A 22624-nucleotide genomic window follows, 5' to 3' on the forward strand; every position below is an offset into this window, starting at 1 on the left:
TTTTGGCTTTTCTATTCCTGCCAAATTGATACTTCTACTCTAACTGTGAAGATGACTGGAGAAACCTGGGAGCGTGACATGACATCTTGTTCTAACCAGTTGATCTGTCCACCAGGAATGCCTGATTTTGGTACAAGGTAATAGCAGCATGGTTCTGTGGTTTTCTTTCCTTCTTCTTTTTTTTTGTTGAGTTTGATTATTCTGATTACTAAAAATGCCTGGTTGTTTGAGAAAGAACAGGAATTTTGAGATTGTACTGGGCCAAGTAGCCAGGTTCAAGGCTCCACTAACATTTAGAGAGATTGTTTTAAGACAGAAACTTTTTAATCAATTCCTGTTCTTTCTCAAAGTCATTGCCCAGGTGTTCTTGGGATCCAGGGCACACATTTGTGAGATGGCTGCCCTGAACTAGAGAAAACAGAGCAAGACCCACTGCCTGTCAGGATCGCTGTCCTGATCTCACTTCATTAGTTCCTGAGCTCCTGCCAACAACAATAGTAAGAAATAGTGTGGACCTGGAGGTTGAAGTTGAACAGAAAGAGCCTCCACAACAGCACACACATAGCCCTTCCACTCTTTCTCTCCTCTGATCACCTAGTCTGTGTGTGCGTGTGTGCGTGTGTGTGTTTCAGAAATAGTACCTGAGAGATGGGAAATTAATGTCTCTGTGGGAAAAAGCAGTGTTTTGGGTTCTTAGCGTTTTAGTCAGCTGCTCTCGTATTTTTCCAGACTGTAAATATACTTTGAAGCTATTCATATCTATTCATGGTGACGAAAAAAGGTAGGGACTCAATGGTTCTTTCCCAATTGCCCTTTGTCTGGTAACAAATACCTAAACACTTGCATTTGCCTTTTTATTTCCCCTGGCGGTGGCAAAACAACCCTACTCATCTTTGTGGGGAAAAAAAATCTCTGGCCTTAATTTCTGTGCTGGGATCGTGGCAAGACAAAAAGCTACCTGGGCTAGCCTGTTTGTCCGGGAGCATGGTTTTGGCAGCTGCTTGAAGAGTCTGGCTCCCTGGTGAGGGCGCTGGTCTCTCTTGGGTGTGGGAGAAGGGAGAGGTAGAGAGAACGGGAATCGCATTTAGATCACAGACAAAAAGAAACCAGGAAGTAAGGAGAAATTATCACAGTCGGTTCATAGCTCAGGATGTTAAAGGCAATAGCGTCCGCTGGTTGGTTATTCATTAGCGAAAAAGAAAGAGCAGTGGGGGTCAGGACTGATCAAACTACAGAGCCAGGCTTGAAGCAGGGAGAGAGCTCCTGGGGAAAGCAAGACGTGGAGATCTTACCTGGAGTTAACACCTTTCTCTTGTTAACTTTTCCTTGGGACAAAAGGCAAAGACGACTCTTTTCTGTTCTCAGACGTTTGTCTAAATAAAGCCCTCTGATTTTTATTTTTGTTGTGGGATTCCTAAGCAGACAAGAAGAAAAGGCATCTTCCCACCGAGCAGCTGTTCAGCTCTCACTCTCTTGAGCTCCGGGGCAGCAGCCACGGCCACAGAAAGCAAGCCGGTGAGTCTCTCCAAGCAGGACTTGCCGCGGCCAGGTCTGCCGGACTGTTGCAAAACAGGGCTTTGCACACTCACCAAAGCCTGGTGAGTTGGTGCTGATTTCAAAGTCGCCTGGTGGAGGAAGAGAACGTGGATCTGCAGAGACTAAGGGGAGAAGGAGAAGCCACTCTCTCCTCCTCCCCACCAGGGCACCATGGGCAACGTCTGCCTGAGGCTCCGGGGGTACTTGGAGCCCTGTCTCCCCTGCTTGTCCCGGGAGGCAGACAAGCCGGTAGTGATTGAGAACCCAGGGGCCCGCCCCTCCCCTGATGCTCCCCGGCCACAGAGGCGGGAGCCCGAGAGAAGCCGCTACTTTGTGGCACTGTTTGATTACCAGGCTCGGACTGCAGAGGACCTGAGCTTCCGCGCGGGCGACAAGCTCCAAGTCCTGGACACTTCCCACGAGGGCTGGTGGTTCGCCAGGCACTTGGAGAGAAGGGCAGACGGCTCCGGCCAGCAACTGCAGGGCTATATTCCTTCTAACTACGTGGCTGAGGACAGGAGCCTCCAGGCAGAGCCGTGAGTAGTACAAACCCACACTTTCTCTCTCAGCTATCTGCGGGGGGGTAAGGAGTTTTCCTTCCTACCTGTCTGCAACTCCCGAATTTCGAAACAGCTGCCTAGGAAGTATGAGGAAGTACTGGCAGGAACCTTCTAATTGAGACACACCTCTCCTGCTAAGTGAGAGTGAAACTGGCAGGTAGTTGTTGAAATGACTTCTATTACAGTCTGTATACCCACAGGCCCTGGGTGCATTTTCATCAACATAAACAAAAGGGGCATTTAATACTCTACATTTTCTTTGGTTGTAAAGTCACTCATGCCTCACTTTAACAGAACTGTACTTCGTTTGAAGGTATATCATAGATCTTCCTTCAACCACATTTTTAAATCTCAAGTCCAGCTCTTTTTTTTTTTTTAAACTTTTGAAGCATCAACTCCAGCCCTAACTCGAATCTTAATTCCTTTTCATTCTGATAGGCACGTACAGGGCTAACATAGATGGTAACATTTAGAAGATGCTAATTTTTCACTACGTTTTCCCCGTGAAATCATGACTAGATGTTTTTCTTTGAATCCCAGATCTGGAATTATGCTACCTAAATTATGATATCTTTTGGTTTTTTATTATGATTAGAAACTCGTCAGCTACAGATATTTAGTAAGTTTTAAACAAGAAAAAGAATGACAATATTTCCCCAGAGGAGATAAAGACTTTACCCTGATAATTGAATAAGTCCTATGAATTATAGTGGAACAAGAGAGGAAAATTTTATGTACTTATTCGCTTATCCATCCATCCATCCATCCATCCATCCATCCATCCATCCATCCAAGTGCCGGGCACAGTTGTGGGCATGATGAGTGGGGGAGGGGGAGGGGAAGCTTACGCTGTGGTGGTTGAATATAAAGTACATAAAGCATGGTTTGACTATGGATACTTGGGGTCTGGTGGGTTGAGAAGCAGGTGGAGACTATTATTGGCACTAACCTTGATGCTGCCTGGTTCCAATGAGATTCAAAACTGGGAATGTCTCTCGGAAATGGACTCATTTTATAGAATGGATCCTTAGTAGAGGCATCACTGGGGATTCATTCATTTTCTTGTGTGAGTGTTTCTTCTTTTTATGTGAGCTGCAGCATCCCTTACTAACCCAGGGAATACAATGGTAAGGAAGAGCCATGGAGCTTTGTGGTTGCTTTCCAAACTTAAAACCAAATATGAAAGGCGGTTTGGTGATTTTTGAAATTCTTTCCAACACCAAGAACCTATAAATGTTAAGAAGCATCTTATTTTATGCCTAAATAGAAATGAATTGAAATCTAGACTTTTGATGAATGAAATTGATCAGTTCTCAAATGAGAAAATCACCCGTGTGGACATTTATTTTCTGTGATAATCTATAGGAAATATCTTTACTTATTCATTGACTGCTTACTTGTGTACATTTATGTTTTCACTACTATATGATTTGGTGTTATGTTTTATAGTCACTGTGACATATGTATATTATTAGAATAAACACTATAATATTAATATTAGCGCTTTGAATTCATAATCTACTAGTTTTAAATATATTCAATTCATGTAACTGCTTAGGGCCTTGTCTCCTCATGCGTAGGGTGTCTGGGGTCACCTAGACCTCTGGATTTCCTGGTTATTGGGAACATGAGCTCTTACATTTCTTTTTTTTTTTTTAATAATTTTATTTATTTATTTATTCCCCCAAAGCCCCAGTAGATAGTTGTATGTCATAGCTGCACACATCCTTCTAGTTGCTGTATGTGGGACACGGCCTCAGCATGGCGGGAGAAGCGGTGCGTCGGTGCGCGCCCGGGATCCGAACCTGGGCCGCCAGCAGGCGAGCGCTCGCACTTAACCGCTAAGCCACGGGGCCGGCCCTCTTACATTTCATCTGTAGTGGTTCAGCTACATTCATACTTGACAGAACTATAAATGCTGAAGAAAGCAAGTGAACTGAAACAAGCCAAGCCGTTCAAAAGAGATAACGTTCTGGGTAACAGGCTCAAGCACAGTCTCCTTACTTATTTCGATTCTCTTTGCCTAACAAATACAAAATAAGACAACAAAGTATTGTGGCTATTTTTTGGTTCTCAGGCTTTATCTGTAGCCAAGAATACTTTTTTGCCTCAGCACATAACTCCTGACCTTTCCTCTTGGAATTGGTTCTCAGTAGTGTTCCCACCTGTCACTACCATCCTAGATGTCTATAGTGGGCTTCCCTTGGCATCTTCACGTCGCCTGGAATAGAAACCTGACGCCCAGAAGATGCTGCGCTCTGCCTCCTGGTCTGCACCAGCTACTTATTTCCTTTTACGTGCACCCCATGGGGCCGGCCCCGTGGCTTAGCGGTTAAGTGCGCGCGCTCCGCTGCCGGTGGCCCTGGTCTGGATCCCGGGTGCACACCGAAGCACTGTTTCTCCAGCCATGCTGAGGCTGTGTCCCACATACAGCAACTAGAAGGATGTGCAGCTATGACATACAACTATCTACTGGGGCTTTGGGGGAAAAAAAAATTAATAAAATTATAAGTGCATCCCATGGCCTTCACCTGGGAACCCAGGTTGCTAATGAGGGTTCTTGCCACCAATGGCTAAATTGCTTCGCTACTTTTAGTGCAGGTAGCTGTAGCCTCTAGAATTCTACTCCATTTCAGTAGAAGTGATTTTAACTTAGTCTTCTGAGTGAGGGTGTCCAACTGGCCCACACAGTGCCTTAATACCCAGGGAATTATATAAAAACAACTTCTTTTAATATCTTTCTTCAGCGAGTTTTTTCAAGCTTATACTTCATTTTTTCTTTATGAATACTGTGAAAATTAATGTAGTTTATTTTACAATGAACTCATATATAATGTTAAGTAAAGATTATTGTTTATAAGCACATGTGTGAGATGAGAGACAATGGGAAACCAATGAAAATTGAGTCATCTAATTCCTAATTAGACCAGTTTAATGCAGTGTATATTAGTATTTGTCTGTTTATGTCTTTATTCTTGATTTGAATTAATAAGAAAACTAAAAATACTTCTGCAGTTATTAGTGCCAGGGCAAATCAGTTGAAGGTTTTAGTGTTTGGTTTGTTTGTTTGTTTTTTTAATACTAGGAAGTAGAGATGTTAAAAAAAGAACTGGACTATTGTTAAAAGGTAAATAAATTTAACAATTGATTATTATTCCACTTAGAAATGCTTTACCTTTTCTAAATATCTTGCATTAAGTGATGGAATAAACATATTCTTAATGATTTATCTTATCTCTAGGAAGAATCTTTGTATTTATCTTATCTTCAATTTGAATTCCTAGGTCCTTTTATAGATGAATGTTTTCCTTCCACATCTTAAATGTGGAATCCCTCAAAAACCTTACTTTTAGGGTTTGATTACTCGGAACTCTTTTTAAATTTTTTATTCACAGTGTTTTTAGACATATAAAGTTCACCCAGAAAATATTGTTATGGAAATTACATATAAATCTTAGAACCAAGAGCAATGGCTTTAAATTCCATTGCTTTTATTATAAAAAAGTTCAAGTAATGCAGTATATTGACGAGAAGCAAATGATCAGCAATAATAATTTACACCTAGCATCATTTATCTACAAAGAGTTAAAAAAGTTGTTTGCCTAATTGTTTAAGTGTGCTTTAGGGGGTATCCACATACTTTTATGCTAAATTGGACAATGATCAGAAGTATTTTGTGGAAAGCTTTTTCTCCTCCTCTTATTAACATGTGAAGGTAGATTATTTCCAATTCCTGTACTATTCACTATTTTAGGGGCTGCCTTGAAAAACAAAGCAAGAGTAAATATGTGTAACTTGTAATTTTGTTGGTAGTTTGTGTTTATGGGATAAAAGTGTTAGACTTTTATGAAATATAAAACTAATGGAATTTCTCTCCATCCTTTTTGGGCATATTTCCCTACTCGTGCTCCTCTTTAAATGTGTCAGGCTAGAATTCTGGCAAGATTTTATCTAATTTAAGGTCATTGCCATTGTCTAGCTTGAAGAAAGTAGCACGGAGAAATAAAGTGGTATATTCTCAGAAAGATTCACTACTGTTTTAAAATAGAATTGCAGCTTCACTATTTGGTGATTTGAATACTGCTAAATTTAATAACTATCTAATACAAGTTGTATACAGTGTTCCCAGTTATTTTCAACTTAGATGTCAGTAGATTTCTTTCTCAGCTAGGATATGAAGCCAGCTTTTTTTAAATTTTTTTAATTTTTTTCCCCCAAAGCCCCAGTAGATAGTTGTATGTCATAGATGCACATCCTTCTAGTTGCTGTACATGGGATGCGGCCTCAGCATGGCCGGAGAAGTGGTGCGTCGGTGCGCGCCTGGGATCCGAACCCGGCCGCCAGCAGTGGAGCACGCGCACTTAACCGCTAAGCCACGGGACCTGCCCCTGAAGCCAGCTTTTGAATCTTAAATTAATTAAAGGTAGAGGAACAATGTAGTTTAAAAATAAAATTACTGTTAATAAATAAATAAAGAAAAAGGCATGAGCATATTCACAAACCAATCCGACGTAATAGATTTGTCTACTTTGAGTAGTTTAAATCGCTGGAAAATCACCTATGGGCAAGCAGTCCCCCAGTTGCTCTTTATTCAGATCATTAATTTCTTTCCCTTTGTGCTAGTTTCCAGGGAAGACTAAATGCGTATGTGTGGAAAATGAACATAATGCATTTCCGGTTTCTCTCCTCTAAGGCAAAGTATACTTAAATTCCATAGTTTTAGAAACTAAGTAAAAAAGAGGTTTACATATATAAGTAAAGTACATTATGAGTATACATATGGCTCTTTATCAAATTAAATGTTTTGGATAAATCCAAGATGAGAATTTTAGGACAATAATTTAAATCAACAAAAGCATATTTAGCTGCCCTGAGATTAATTAGAAAAAATCTATAATTAAATGACTGCATTACCTGTAGAATTATGATGTATTCTACTCCCCCATTCTTTGATGTAAAATAACATTATGACGAATATATTGCTAAAATAATTAATCAAAAGCTTTATATCTCAGGTATAGTATTATGTGATTTTTTTATGTGAATATAACTGTACAATGTTTATGTTAATATAACTATTTACTCAATTTATGTAATGAATTTTTACATAAATTGTCACTATTTTTAAGAAAAATGATAATTAACTGCTAAATTAAAATAAATTTTATAAGAATAAAGACAAATTCATAGAAGTGAGGAAAAGAAGAATCAATTGAACTGAGTTAAAATCACAAAGTATAAGTATAATTAATAAAAATTTAACTAATTGATTAATACCATTAAACCTGATACATGCACCTCAAAATGCCTTTGAGAAGCAATGAAGTAACGTAGTATCGAGTCATTAAAATGAGTTAGTAGTCATTCTTAACTTTTCTAGGAAAATTGATAATACGTTAAAAGTTTCAATTGCAATATGCTTTTCAGGACTACTCTCTCTAGTAAAGGTATTTATTATTTTTTGTTTTCAGATTTTCGACAAATTACTAATGATGGAAAAAATTTTATGTGAGTGAAATAACTGATAAACTACTGTGCTTTAGTCCTAAAGATTAGAACCTAAATTTTAACTTGATCAAATTCACTCTGGAAAAAAAAGGTTCTATTGGTTTGTTTTTTTCAAATTCGTTTGTTTTTGTTTAAGTGAAGTCATTTAAATGTTTCGTTTGTTTCTGTAGATACATCCTCGTGTTACTTTTTGATGAATAGAAGTCAAGTATCTCACCAAACTGATATTGTCAAAGTAGACACAGCCTTTTATACAGTAAAGTAGGACTAATTTTTGTTAAGCAACTTCTAGATCCTGCGCACTAGGTCTTAAGGTTCCCAAGAGAAAAACAGACAAACAAGACTTTGCCTCAATTAATTCTGTCTGGTTATCAGCTCAGAAAATTCGCTTTGGATTTTCCAACAACCAATACCACAGTGAGAATCTATACGGTAAATAAAAATCAGAGCAATCTTTGGGTTCTTCTGGTGGGTATTTTAACTAGGTCCAAGCGTTAGTGGTATAGAGTTTTAACTGAAATATAATGCTGGACATCCTTCTTTTTTTTTTTTTTTTGACTGTTGAGAGACTTTATTTTTGCAGGCAAGAATGCAGCAAAGACAACGGAGGGTTCATCTTTCAACTGAGCTCTCAGTGTTGAGGTGACTCTCGTCCTGAAGAGGGCTGAGGCATCCTGAACTTCGAGAGTTCCAGGTTGAGGTCTAAGAAGGTGTATGTGGTGTAGTCATGATGCTGGAGATTCTTGTAGGTGGTGGTGTCAAATGGCTCGGCAGGCGCGGCAGCTTGTGTGGGCTTTTTTGGTGGACTCTGCTTCTTGGGATTCGGTGGCTGTCCCTTTTCACTCTTTCCTGATTCTGCAGAGAGAGAAACTGTAGAAGCAAGTCCTCGAAACACCTGTGCTTCTAGGAGCATAGTCTTCAGCGCCCCGGCTCGTCCTTGCCGCAGCAGAAACAGAGCTGCCATGGCGGTGACTCCGGGGCGCGCCAGGCGAGGGCTGGACATCCTTTTTGATGTGGCCTGTGGTGTGTCTAAGGACACAGGCTAGGAGTTCAGATGATTTGGATTTGAATCTGGCTTTGTCATGACTTAGCTGTGTGACCTTGAGCAAATTATTTGACCCCTCTGCCTCAGTTTCTCATCTGTAAAATAAGAATAATAATGACACCTATCTCAAAGGATTGTTGTGTGACATAAATGAGATTATGTGTGCAGAAAGCCTGCACCGTAGAAAACTTGACATATAGTAAGGGCCTAATAAATGTTGCCTGTTATTTAGTTGGGCAGCTCCTCCTTCGCTTCTGTCTAAATGGATCATACTCTGTACACCCCACTCTAGTCTCAGGTCGCAGTAGTAGTCTTTCCCTGTGACAGGTCTCTCACACGCTGTGCATCTTTCAGTCTTTGTTCCATGCTGTCTCTCACCTGCGGTCTCTGGCTTCATGTCAGACTGTTCTCTCTGCCTGCAACCCTCTCCCTCCTCTTTTCCTTTTTTTTTTTGGTGAGGAAGTTTAGCCCTGAGGTAACATCTGTTGCCAATCCTTCTCTTTTTGCTGAAGAAGATTGGCCCTGGGCTAACATCCATGCCCATCTTCCTCTACTTTATATGTGGGACGCCTGCTACAACATGGCTTGATAAGTGGTGCATAGGTCCGAGCCCAGGATCCGATCTGCGAACCCCAGGCTGGAGAATCAGAGAGCACGAACTTAACCACTACGCCACCGGGCTGGCCGCCTTCCTCTTTTCCTGACCAACTCTCACTCCTCCTTCAGGTCTCACTTTGTTTGTTCCTCTCTCTGAAGTCTTTCCTGACATTCTAGACCATGTTAGGAGTTCCTGCTTAAAGCCTTTAGCATCCTTTGTCATTATTGCTTATGTATTTTATGCGAGACTATAAGCTCTGGATATGGGAGGTGGGCAGGGGAGCCGTTGCCTTGGGCCTCAGAGCTTAGTGTGGTGCCTATGCATAATAAGTACTCATAAATATTGATTGGGCAAATGAATAATTAAATGAATGATCCCTTATTTACAAATCTTAGGTCTTTTAAAGAGCAGCTGACAGAGCCACCTCTTTTCTCCAACTGTTCCTCTCTGAGTTACTTTTTTACCTAGGAGGAAAATCTACCAAGTTTCCCCATTAAAGGCATTGAATATTTTGCATTCTTTTCTCAATGAGTTGTTCATGCCTTAATTTTTGCTTAGGCTTATGGTTATAAGAACATAATTTCTGGAATCCCAGAAATTAGTGGCTCTAGTCCACCCCCGGGGGAAAAAATAGTTAGGGGTCACAGACTGATTCGAATAGTCTTCGTAACGTAGAATGAGTATCAAGCCAGGAATAGATTATGAATCTCATTGAAGTGATATCTAAAAATCACATATATACATTTTAATCTGTACTGTGGTTATATTTAGAGGAATTAAAGGAATTACTGGCCTGAGCTTTTATTTTTTATTTTTTTATTTTTTTTTTGTGAGGAAGATCAGCCTTGAGCTAACATCTGCCAATCCTCCTCTTTTGCTGAGGAAGACTGGCCCTGGGCTAACATCCGGCCAGTCTTCCTCCACTTTATGTGAGACGCCGCCACAGCATGGCCTGACACGCAGTGCGTCGGTGTGCGTCTGGGATCTGAACCCGGTCCGCCAGCAGCGGAGCACACGCACTTCACCGCTAGGCCATGGGGCCAACCCCTGGCCTGAGCTTTTAAATGGACAAAAAACCAAAACCCAATTTATAAAATTAATGTTGTGGGGCTAGACTTGTAATTTCAGTTTTTATGCTCAATTTCAACTTATGTATATAAAATATTTTTCGGTTTGTGTATGCTGAAAGTTTGACTCTTTTACTGAATAATAATGGATTCTCACTGTTACGTTCTAAAACATTACCAAACAAAATAATTATATGTTCTTTTTACTAATTTTCTCACTAATTAGCTGCTAATTTCTCTGTAGCATTCTCTGACTCCCATTTTTAATGGAGGTTCTTAGAACTTAGCACTGGAAGGATTGGGCCCGTTTCTCTGGGGAAGGTAGTTATGCAAATTAATAACACGGTGGACGGTATTTCATGCCTTTTTATGGCTGTTTTCCTGACGCCTGCAACTTTAGTATTAGTTTATGTGGATGTTTCTTCGAAGATTAACGTTAACAGAAGAATTTTGCTAAAATGTATAGATGCAAATGTAGAGCTGTGTTACCCACCTTCTTGCTTGTTTGGCTAATTTCAGATGCTATAATAGACTATCCCTCGTGTAAGATCTTTTTCTCATGGTGTCATTTTTTCTACAAAGTTTTTCAGTTAGATTTTTTCCTATTTAAAAGTTGAATTAATTTTAGTGTTAGATTTTTCAGTGTTTTTTTAATGATGTCTTCTTTTTAATTCATCTGACATATTTTACAGTGCCTTTAACTGCAGACTAAATTTCTCAGAGATTTTTTTTACATGAATTCTGTGCCTTTTTAAGGGTAAAATGAGAATGCAATTCAAGAAATGCTATTACTAAGAACTTTCGAACTTTATTTTAGGTATCTAATTTGAAAGGCATTTAGAATCTTATATCAAAATAAATGCAAATGTTACAACATTGGCTGTATGATTTGGATGATTCAGAAGAATTCCATATGATCCCTATGAAAGGCCAGTATTGATGATTTAAAGTCACTGTAATGCTATTCTGATCTCACATAATCTTTTTTGCCATTTCTGAGTATTATTCAATCATGACATACCAAGGTCCCCATCACAGGAGGGACATCATCCTGCAAGCTCCAGAATTGTGCTGCTTGCAAAGTCACTGTCAGGAAATCATCTCTGGAGGGTGCCTGTGTCATTTTTGTGAAGTAGAACTCAGGATACTTTCTCCAAAATCTTTCCAGCATTTCTAATCATTGAAGAAGATAGAAACTATGGGATTCATGCATCCATTCAATAAACTTTTTGTGTATATTTACTTTATTAAAGGCACTGTTTTCGTATAGTGGGAGATACCAAAATGAATAAGACAATGCTTCTTCTCCAGAAAATTTTATGATCTCTGGAGGTAAGACTAATAAACCAAGAATGTATGCCAATGCCCTTTAGCCAAAACCCAACAGGAACACACCTGTAGTTGTTTATTACTCGTTACAGTGAAGGAGAACACACGCCAAGGACGACAGTGGAGCATCTCAGCGAGAAGATGTTAGAAAGGACGAGCTATAGGATTTGGGGGTGTGATTTTGGAGAGGGTTTAAGGAAGCAAGGCTTTGTTCAGGATTGGTTGCTGTCAGGAAGTGGTGATAACTGTAGGATTGTAAACCTTAATAAATCTTGTCAAGAAGGAGGGAAGACTCGTTTGAGATTAAAGCTGTAATTGGGGGCCAGCCCCGTGGCTTAGCGGTTAAGTGTGCGCGCTCTGCTGCTGGCAGCCCAGGTTCGGATCCTGGGCACGCACCGACACACCGCTTCTCCGGCCATGCTGAGGCCGCGTCCCACATACAGCAACTAGAAGGATGTGCAACTATGACATACAACTATCTACTGGGGCTTTGGGGGAAAAATAAATAAATAAATAAAATTATTAAAAAAAAAAGCTGTAATTGGTAAAGAAATAGCAGTCGCTGGTATTTGCCAAGATAGGTGGATGTTCGGGCATTTTTGTGGTTGGACAGTGTCCATGTTTTTGTGGGTGTTCAGACATGATTAAGAGGAATCTGATCTTGTTTTTGTTGTGATCCATCATGGTCACAGAGTGGTCTTGTCTGATGTTGATGTCCTGTGAGATTATTTACATTCAACAGGAGAACACTAAGGCCTAGTCATAAGTGCTGGGCGAGCTCCTGGATGTCAGGGGCTGCTTTTCTCCTTCTCAGCTGGCATAAGGCAGATGCTGATAAATGCCGTAAGAGGAACACAACTGTCTATCATGTAGCATCACTTAAAAAAATCACTGTTTAATGGATGAATGAAGAAACAAATACATGGATGAATGTATGCAGAGGTCGAGGAGATCAGTCCTGGTTTGGGGAAAATCATGCCTTACTTTCAGAGTTCAACTCATATGACCCTCTTCCAAGAAGCTTTTTCTAACCTTCATAGGAAGAATTCATAATTTGTTCTTTCTATGATTTTGTATTTCTTGTTAGTAGAGCAATAGTTAATAATAACTGACATTTATTGAAGGCTTACTATTGTGTTGCTCACCACATAAATAACTTGGCTTGCTTTACCTTATATATTACAACCTTATGAGGTAGATACTTTTATTATCTCCATTTACATATGAGGAGACTGAAGCTAGGAGAGATTAACTAAACTGCTCAAGGCTATACGGATAATAAATGATGGAACTGAGGTTTGCCTGCCTCCAGCCTGCCTCCAGAGTACTTTTATCATATAATGGCTAGTTGTAAAACTTGTATCTTTCATATGAAACTGTGAAGTCTTTGAGGGCAGAATATTTGTGTTTCCTGTATCATGCCTGGAAAACGATTTAAAACAGTGTTTCTGCTCCAGGGAATTTATAATTTCAGGAGGCGAACCTATCTATTTCCTCCTGAAATTGTAAATTCCCTGTAGTGGAAGCATCGTCTTATTCTGTTTTTTTTTTTTTTTTTTTTTTGTGAGGGAGATCAGCCCTGAGCTAACATCCGTGCTCATCCTCTTCTTCCCTTTTTTTTTTTTTTTGCTGAGGAAGACTGGCTCTGAGCTAACATCTATTGCCAATCCTTCTCCTTTTTTCCCCCCCCCCAAAGCCCCAGTAGATAGTTGTATGTCATAGTTGCACATCCTTCTAGTTGCTGTATGTGGGACGTGGCCTCAGCATGGCCGGAGAAGCGGTGCGTCAGTGTGCGCCCAGGATCCTAACCCAGGCCGCCAATAGCGGAGCGCGCACACCTAACCGCGAAGCCACTGGGCCGGCCCGTCTTATTCGGTTTACTCAGTGTTTATTGATGGGACCATTCAGTACAAGTTGTTGAGCATGGAGAAAGGGAAGTAAAAGTATATCCAGGGAAGGGCAAATTGTGTAGTTAAATTGAAGCATTAGTGGAGAAAGCAATGGGAAGTAAATCTAGAAAGAGGGGTTGGGATGTGTTTTTGGAAAAGACCATGTGTGCCAGGTTAAAATGTTTGGGTTTTATCTGATAGAAAATAAGGGTAAAGCAGAGCTTTGAAAAGACTGTGATGATGTGGGAATGGTTTGGAGAAGAGAGGAGCGAGGCAGGAAGAGGAAAGTTGTTCCAAAGGTCCTCAGCATGAGGTTAACAGGGCTTAATTTCAATTTATGGCACTGTTAATAAAATAGGAGTACAAAAGCAATCCTGAAAAAGAAGAACAAGGCTGGAGGAATCACAAACCCTGACTTCAAAACATACTACAAAGCAATAGTAATTAAAACAACATGGTACTGGTACAAAAACAGACACACAGATCAATGGAACAGAATTGAAAGTCCAGAAATAAAACCTCATATCTATGGGGAGCTAATCTTTGACAAAGGAGCTAAGGACATACAGTGGAGAAAGGAAAGTCTCTTCAATAAGTGGTGCTGGGAAAACTGGACAGCCACTTGCAAAAGAATGAAAGTAGACCATCTTCTTTCACCATACACAAAAATTAACTCAAAATGGATCAAAGACCTGAAGGTGAGACCTGAAACTATAAAACTCCTGGAGGAAAATATAGGTAGTACACTACTCGCCATCAGCCATAAAGGGATCTTCTTGAATTCTATGTCTACTCAGACAAGGGAAACAAAAGAAAAAATAAACAAGTGGGACTTCATCAGATTAAAGAGCTTCTACAAGGCAAATGATACCAGGATCAAAATGAATAGGGAACCCACTAGCTGGGAAAAAATATTTGCAAACCATATATCTGACAAGGGATTAATCTCCATAATATATAAAGAACTCACACAACTGAACAACAAAAAAACAAACAACCCGATCAAAAAATGGGCAGAGGAAATGAACAGGCACTTCTCCAAAGAAGATATACAGATGGCCAATAGGCACATGAAAAGATGCTCAATATCACTAATCATCAGGGAAATGTAAATCAAAACCACACTAAGGTATCATCTTACACCTGTTAGAATGGCTATAATCACCAAGACAAAAAGCAACAAATGCTGGAGAGGCTGTGGAGAAAGGGGAACCCTAATCCACTGCTGGTGGGAATGCAAACTCGTGCAGCTGCTATGGAAAACAGTATGGAGAGTCCTCAAAAAATTAAAAATAGAAATACCTTATGATCCAGCTATCCCACTGCTGGGTATCTACCCAACGAACCTGAAATCAACAATCCAAAGAGGCTTATGCACCCCTACGTTCATCACAGCATTATTCACTGTAGCCAAGACATGGAAGCAACCCAGTGTCCCTCGACTGATGATTGGATAAAGAAGATGTGGTATATACATACCATGGAATACTACTCAGCCATAAAAAAAGACAAAATCGTCCCATTTGGAACAACATGGGTGGACCTGGAGGGTATTATGTTAAGTGAAATAAGCCAGAAAGAGAAAGACAAACAGTGCGTGATTTCACTCATATGTGGAAGATAAACCAACACATGGACAGATAGAACTTTATGGTGGTTACCAGGGGCTAGGGGGTGGGGGCTGGGCACAAGGGGTGGAGGGATACACTTATATGGTGACTGATAGACAATAATGTACAACAAAAATTTCACAATAAAAAAATAACAAAAAAAATAAAAAATAAATAAAAGAAGGGTACAGATATTTCATGAGTGAAAAATCAAGACACTTAGCTTAAGGGACATGATTAACACTTTTAAGTACCTTTGATGTGCTAAGCACACAAAACTATATACACAAGCTAATTTAATCTTTATAATAAGCCCTGCAAGGCAAATTTTCTTACCACTGTTTTTAGGATGAGAAAATTGAAACTAAAATTTAAATAAATCCAAGAACATTCTTATTTGGTAAATAGTGGAAACAAAACTACAAATTAGATGTAGGAGAAGAGAAAGAGAGAGAATTAAGAAATATGAGATTTGGGACCAGGTGAAATATTAAGAGAAATACATTTCTTAGTAAAGTAATTTTTATTGAAAGGCTATAGTTGAAACAGAAAGGCAAACAATACATGCACTTTTAGGCATGTTGAATTTGAACTACTAGTAAGTTATCTCAGTGAAAATGTCCAGGAGAAATTTAGAAATACAAAAATTGAGGCAAAGAGACAAGTCTGTATTGTAAAGATGGACTGTTGAAGGCATTCATGCAGAGGTGTTATAGATGTCACAGAAATATAAGACCCACAGAGTATCATAGACTTCGCAAGGATTATAGGAGCCATAGAGTGACAGTCTAAGAGCAGAAGGGGACCAAAGATCAAATCTTTATAAATGCCCATAGTTTAGGGGAGTAAGTGCGGTGTGTAGCTTGTAGTAATGGCCCCGTGTGTTCACACCTTTTTGCCTCCACACTCTTGGTTAGTCTCTTCCCATACTAACTTTCAGTTTGACCAGACTTGCTTTGGCCAATAGCACAGTAGTAAATGTGACAAAAGCAGAGATTGAAAAGTGCTTACACACAGGCGCTTGCTTTCTTACTGCTCCTGGAGTTCTGCAACTACCATGAAAAACCCAAGCTAACCTTCTGGATGATGAGAGACCATGTGAAGACAGGTCCTATTTGTCCCAGCTGACTCACCAGCTGACCAGAGACACAGGATCAAGCCCTGCTAAGATCAACAAAGCCTATCCTAAATTGCTCACCTTTAGATTCGTGAGTTAACTAAATAGTTGTGATGAAGCAAAACCTAACTAATACAAGGAAGAAGAAGAGCCATTGAAGGAAACAGTAAAGAAGAATTCAGAAGTAGAACAAAAACAAAGAGCATCTTTTTCAAAATAAGAAGATAGGATGTCAAGAAGGAAGTTTTCAGTCAAATGCTAAAGAAAGGTCAAAGTAATGAGGAAGAAGTAAAGGCCATTAGATATGCTAGAAGATTACTGGTGATACTAAAAAGCAATATCATAAAGTAATTATCGGTCATGAGGCAGTAAAGAGAGAGAGTTATAACGGGAACTTCGTGTTCTATCTGGGACTCTGCACTGGGAGGTTTTATAGGTCATATAGGTCATGGCAGGAATTAAAGAGATAGTTATAATGGGAAACTTCATCCTCTATCTGGGACTCTGCACTGGGAGGTTTAAGCTGGTTGGGCCATAGAAAAAGTATCGTATGATAGGGCTCTAAACATAGGACTTGGGTCCATCCTGAGAAACAGAGCTGAGGGAAAGCAAAGCAAAAGAAGCAGTGGAACCCAGCTCCCTCCATCTCTGAACAGAGTCTGCAGGGTCCTAAGGACTATGTCTGTTTGGTTGGGATTTACAAAACGTTTCACCCTCTCTAGGGCATCAAAGATGGTAGCTTTTCAACATCCTCTGGTGGGTTAAGATATTTGGCATTTGGAGGTTGGGGCAGAGTGAGAATAGGTTAAGGGTTCATCTTTAGCTCAGTTAGTTTGGCCTTCCCATACTTGGAAAAATTAATGAGTTTTTCTCTTGGATGCTATACTCCTAAATTTGGGGGTCATGTGGGAAGACTGAGCTCAGTTCTAGGTCTTAAAGTACAGGCAGCAAATATATGTAACTTTTAAAGAAGTTTGTCTGTGAGGGAAAGGAGAGAGATAGCACAGTATATTAAGGAGGCCATGGTCAGAACTTACTGGGAAATCCTGAGTCACGTTAACAGCTCCTTAAAAATACTTCAATACTTAATTATATACCTTGCATCTACTTTTCTCTGGTATACTCCTTTTCTATGGTATAGTAGTAGTGCTATTTTACAAAATAAAGAAAATGCACGCAGATCCACTTATTCCCGTAATGTTTTAGATACAACAAGCAATACATGGTCCTCTGCATTTTCCTAGAAGACAGATGGAGAGTGGGTTAAGTAAGCCCTGTTTGTCTTCTGTTGTATACTATACTTAGAGGCTATTCCTCTGTTGAGCTTCAGGCTGTTACACTACAGTGAATAGTGATGTTTCAGATAAAAACCATACAAAAGTGACTCAATATCTTGTATCTGTGTTATATAGGAATGTTTATAGGAAAACAGGCAGATACTGGTTTTGATGCTGAATCACTTTGAACTCTGTGCTCTCTTATCAAAAGCTTAGCTTAAGGAAGCAGTAGTTTAGGAAAATGGAAAGTCATGCTATTGATTTAGTAGGTCCTGGTAAAATGGTAGAAAGCAAAATAGTTACATGATAATTAGTGGAGAGTAAAGAATCCCAACAGATGATTTTTCACTTATGATGTTTTTGGTGCTTAATGAAACTCCTGATAGCTTTTAAAGCACAATTGTCCATTTCCTAAAAAATTTAATATTACAAAATATTCTAGTTTATCAACGGCTTTTAAAATTTTATTCTTTTAAAAACATGTTTGGGGGCCAGCCCGGTGGTGTAGCAGTTAAGTGCAAGCACTCCGCTTCAGTGGCCCAGGGTTCGCAGGTTCGGATCCCCAGTGCGCACCGACGCACTGCTTGTCAAGCCATGCTGTGGCGGCATCCCATATAAAGTAGAGGAAGATGGGCACAGATCTTATCCCAGGGCCAAACTTCCTCAGCAAAAAGAGAAGGATTGGCAACGGATGTTAGCTCAGGGCTAATTTTCTTCACACACAGATACACACAAAAGTTGGATAAATACAAAAAAAATGTGCAACTTTAAGGTAAGTTTTAAAGCATAACGATTAATGAACATCCATATAATCAGCTAGCCCATGGCCTAGACTATTAATAATAATGGGCCTATGAGTTCTTTCTCTGCCCCATCCCCAGAGTACAACTTTTTTCCTAGAAAATGTTAATAGCAACTAAATTTCTAACAGCAAAAGACTAGAATAAATCTGAAGATACATTAATAGGAGAGGGGTGAATTGTGGTTTATTTATTCAATGAAATATTATACAATAGTGAAAATAATGACGAGTGGCATGCAACAGCATGGATGAATTTTGGAAGCATGATGTTTAGTGAAAAGAAAATTTCAAGAGATTGCATATAATATGATTCTATTATTATAAAGTCTACAAATAAGGAAAACCAAATAATATATTGTTTTGCACATGTATGTTAGTAAACTATAAAATAAAGTTAGGGAATGATAAACAGCTATTTGATTTACTCATCTGAGTATTGTAGATTGTATACTTCTGTAAAACATTTAAGGAAATGATTAGAAGTCACTTATGTCATGAAAAATAAAGGGTAGTAAATACGCTGGCCAAAAGATCATATATAGGTATTGTGATTGAACATATGTAGTTCATGACTCCACCTTCCTCACAAAATGATTTTCACTGAATTAGCCTTTAATATTATCCTCCTAACATAAATGAGAAAGACATAAAAACATACGGCTTTTGCAATTTCTGTTGTCATTATCCACTGTGACTTTTAAGATACCCTTCCCCCAAATTCCAAAGACAAGGATCCTTAACCTGTAGATCATGGGCTCACAGAGTTTCCAGAGGGAGGCTTGAGACAGTCCACGAACCCTCTGAAATTGTACATAAAATTTGTGTGATGTATATTTGTGCAATTTTTAAGGATAAGGGGTTATAAGTTTTATGATATTCTAAAGGAATCATGCTAAAAAAAGTGTACAAACCTGTGTTATAAAATTAGTACAGGCAAAGTTTGTTTGTTTCTCTTGAAAAACTGATTTACTTCTTTATAGCAGATAGTAAGAATGTATTACACATCCTATTTTTCTTTAATCTTTAATCTTAGCTACCAGGAAGCTCAGAGTCCAATTAAGTACTTGTTCACAATAACCATATTTGACCTGAAGTCTGGCTTATTTTCTTCCTTTTCTCTCTTTCTTCTTCTTCTTCTTTTTTTTGGTGAGGAAGTTTGGCCCTAAGCTAACATTTGTTGCCAATCTTCCTATTTTTGCTTGAGGAAGATTGTCCCTGAGCTAACATCCATGCCAATCTTCCTCTACTTTGTATGTGGGTCAGCACCATAGCATGGCTTGATGAGTGGTGTAGGTCTGTGCACAGGATCCAAACCCACGAACCAGAGCATGTGAACTCAACCACTATGCCACCAGTCTGGCCCCTCTCTTTCTTTTTTTGAATCCCTTTTTATTCCTATTCTATAGAACGTATATTGAATTTTGTAGGGGTCTGTTATTATAACCTACTTTAATACATAAATAATAATTTTCAGTCTAAACATGTTTTATGCTTTAGAAATTTAAATTATAAAAAAAATTATATCTTAATGTATGCACTAATTGAAGAATATATTTTTTTTGATTGTCTTTCTGAGCTTGATTGAAAGACTTATTCTAAGCCAAACATGACAGGTTGTTTGATAGAATACAATTCATTACTATTGGTCAAAAACCTACCTAGCCACTCCCTTACCTTGCTCCCACTTTGCTTTTCTGGCTCTAACACTGGTTGGTGGTGTCTCCTCTGCCTCTTACCTTTCTTTTCTTCTCTTTTCTTTTCCTTTCCTTCCCTTCCCTTCCCTTTTTCCTTTCTCTTCTCTTCTCTTCTTCTCTCCTCTCCTCTCCTCTCCTCCCCTCCCATCCCCTCTGCTCTCTTCCCCTCCCCTCCCCTCCCCTCTGCTCCCTGCTCTCCCCTTCCCTTTCCGTTCCTTTCTTTTCTTTTCTTTTAACTGGGCACACATCTTTGTCTGCTGGAGAATTTGACACCACCTCTGCCCTTTCTACTTGTTTCCAGGATCACAGACAGTGTGTGCTGGTGTACATGTATAGGATTCACTCTGGTTATTGCTTGATCTGCAGAGCGAGGCAGGAAAGTGCCCTCCTTAGAGGCTTCAACCCTGTGTGAGACCCATGTGCATTGGAGGAGAAAGGCAAGGAGCTGAGAAAACAATAGAGACAAAAGGAAGGAGGGGACACAATGGTTTAGAATGTGGGTAAAAAAGGCAGATGAATATTTAATACACATCAGAGAGGAAGAAGTAAGGAGCATACAGAAGATCCTATAAGCAAAAATAAAAGAAAACGAAGCTAATGTTTAAGGAAAACAAATAAAGTGAGAATGTGTGAGAAACTAAAGAGAATAAGAAAGGGGATTGATGAGCAGACAGATAATAGCATGGCTTGGCTTATGGTTGAGGGAAGACCAGATAAGAATACTGTGCTAAGTATGGAAATAAGTCAGACATATGCGGGCATGTAGAGAAGTTCACGATTCTAGGCTTATGTTATTTTAACTGTATTTAAAAAATATCCCTGGAGTTTTTGCATTTATGTGACACAAGCATTTATACTAAGGAGACTACAGCCAGATGCAACTTTTCAACTCAGGCTTTACTGTTGGGTTCATAGTGAAGAAAATAAAAATGCTAATCATCGTCATTAAAAGTAAATTAAACCCTTTTCTTCCCTCATTCTACCTTCTTTATAGCATCCAAATGATATATTACACTTTAGAGTTGATTATCTTTTACAGTGTAAAAAGAAAACTGTAGTGGAGGAAAACTTTTTCCTTCTTCCCTTCTGGGTTCTTTGGCTGATCTAATTAAATTGATGTAAGACAGATTTACAAGAGAAAAACAAATTCAGTTTTGCACATATGGGAATTCACAAAAATATGAGACTCAAAGAAGTGACCAAAGCAGACAGCTTTTATACTTTTAGACCCAGAAACAATACATTTGTGAAGAATTGACAAGACAAAGAAGTTTGGGTTCGGGGTAGTAAATTGGTATGGAAGTAACAAGGTTTGTTTACACAGACTTCCTGGCCCTGAATTCCCTATCTCAGGTGATAAGAATGCCTTCTACCCTCCTGGGATGGAGAGGATACCTTTTACATGAGCGATTTACTTCCTGCTTTCAGGAGGTCAAGGGAGGGTCAGCCTGTCCTTGGCAAAGTGGCGTATTTTGGGGGGACGTATTTTACTCTCCCTCAGGACCTAGAAAAGTATACATACCTCTTGTACAGATGGGGAAACCAAGGAAGTGACTTCAGGGACCTAAAAGTGAATTGACCTCCTATACTGTGGGTGAATTGGGTTTAAAGTAGTGATATAAGAAGTCTTTTACATTTGCTAATGGACATTGGCTGTATAGGCAAGGTTGTAAAACAAAAGACTTCTGTAAGGAGTTAGAGGAAGTTAAAAGCCTTGCTTGGCTCCAAGTGATTCAGAGTCTCACAAAGGCAGTACTGACACATTTGGGTGTGTCTGACATTCTCCGTTAGGGCAAACCTGAAGAATTGAATAGTCAAAGAACTATGTTAATAATAAGAAAAACAACTTTTATTCTGACATGCTCACATGTGGAATATGAAATCGCTTTTTCAGGAGTGGAAAGAATAAATAGCTGAACATATATGGGGGAAGGTTACATAAGCTTCTGTACAGATCCAATAATGACTTTTCCTAGGACAGAGCTTATATTTCGCTAATCTTATCAATATATTTACATTTGCACTTAAGTAGACTGATAATTATCCTGTAAAGCTATTTCATTTATTTAATGGACAAAATACTATTTTTTTTCCTTTCCAAAGGAATATTTTTAGTTTATTTGACTTTGAAAATAACTTAAGAGAAGCTAATCTTCTTCAAATGCAAAGGAAGAACCACTCCCAGGAATCTTTGCTCACCAGTTCTAGAAAGAGAAAATATTTCAAAAAGCATTTTGTTTTAACATTGTAACTGCATTGTTGCAACTGACAGAGATCACTGAACACTCTTAGTGATCTAGTTTTGTCCAGGGGGTATTATGAGAAAAATGAAGCCAACTTGTTTTTCAAACCTATGTTTTTATCCATTTGACATATTTTAGCAACTTTTGGCTGCTATAATTTTGTGCCATTGTAAAGAAATAGGAGTATAAATAATGAATGGTTGGGCCGGCCCCGTGGCTTAGCGGTTAAGTGTGCGCACTCCGCTACTGGCGGCCCGGGTTTGGATCCCAGGTGCTCACCGACGCACCGCTTCTCCGGCTATGCTGAGCCACGTCCCACATACAGCAACTAGAAGGATGTGCAACTACG

General features: G+C 39.2%; 2 protein-coding genes across 2 annotated transcripts in view; one reads left to right on the forward strand and one right to left on the reverse strand.

Moving 5' to 3' along the window:
• Positions 1 to 1007: 1007 nt before the first annotated feature.
• FRK (fyn related Src family tyrosine kinase) overlaps positions 1008 to 22624 on the forward strand; it is a 98363-nt gene continuing 76746 nt past the window's right edge. Inside the window, exon 1 of the mRNA XM_058566412.1 lies at positions 1008 to 2072. Within this exon, the coding sequence (XP_058422395.1) occupies positions 1708 to 2072 (365 nt within the window). The 5' untranslated portion in view covers positions 1008 to 1707. The remainder of the gene's footprint in view (positions 2073 to 22624) is intronic.
• On the reverse strand, positions 8158 to 8593 carry LOC131420437 (NADH dehydrogenase [ubiquinone] flavoprotein 3, mitochondrial-like). Its single transcript, XM_058566418.1, has one exon. The coding sequence runs from the start codon at positions 8566 to 8568 to the stop codon at positions 8236 to 8238; it is 333 nt and encodes a 110-aa protein (XP_058422401.1). The 5' UTR covers positions 8569 to 8593; the 3' UTR covers positions 8158 to 8235.

Source organism: Diceros bicornis, chromosome 23 (genome assembly GCF_020826845.1).
Source record: "Diceros bicornis minor isolate mBicDic1 chromosome 23, mDicBic1.mat.cur, whole genome shotgun sequence".
Taxonomy (NCBI): Eukaryota; Metazoa; Chordata; class Mammalia; order Perissodactyla; family Rhinocerotidae; genus Diceros; species Diceros bicornis.

Bases quoted from the DNA above. Each gene is read 5' to 3' on its own strand.
- LOC131420437 (XM_058566418.1), bottom strand. From the start codon at position 8,568: ATGGCAGCTCTGTTTCTGCTGCGGCAAGGACGAGCCGGGGCGCTGAAG.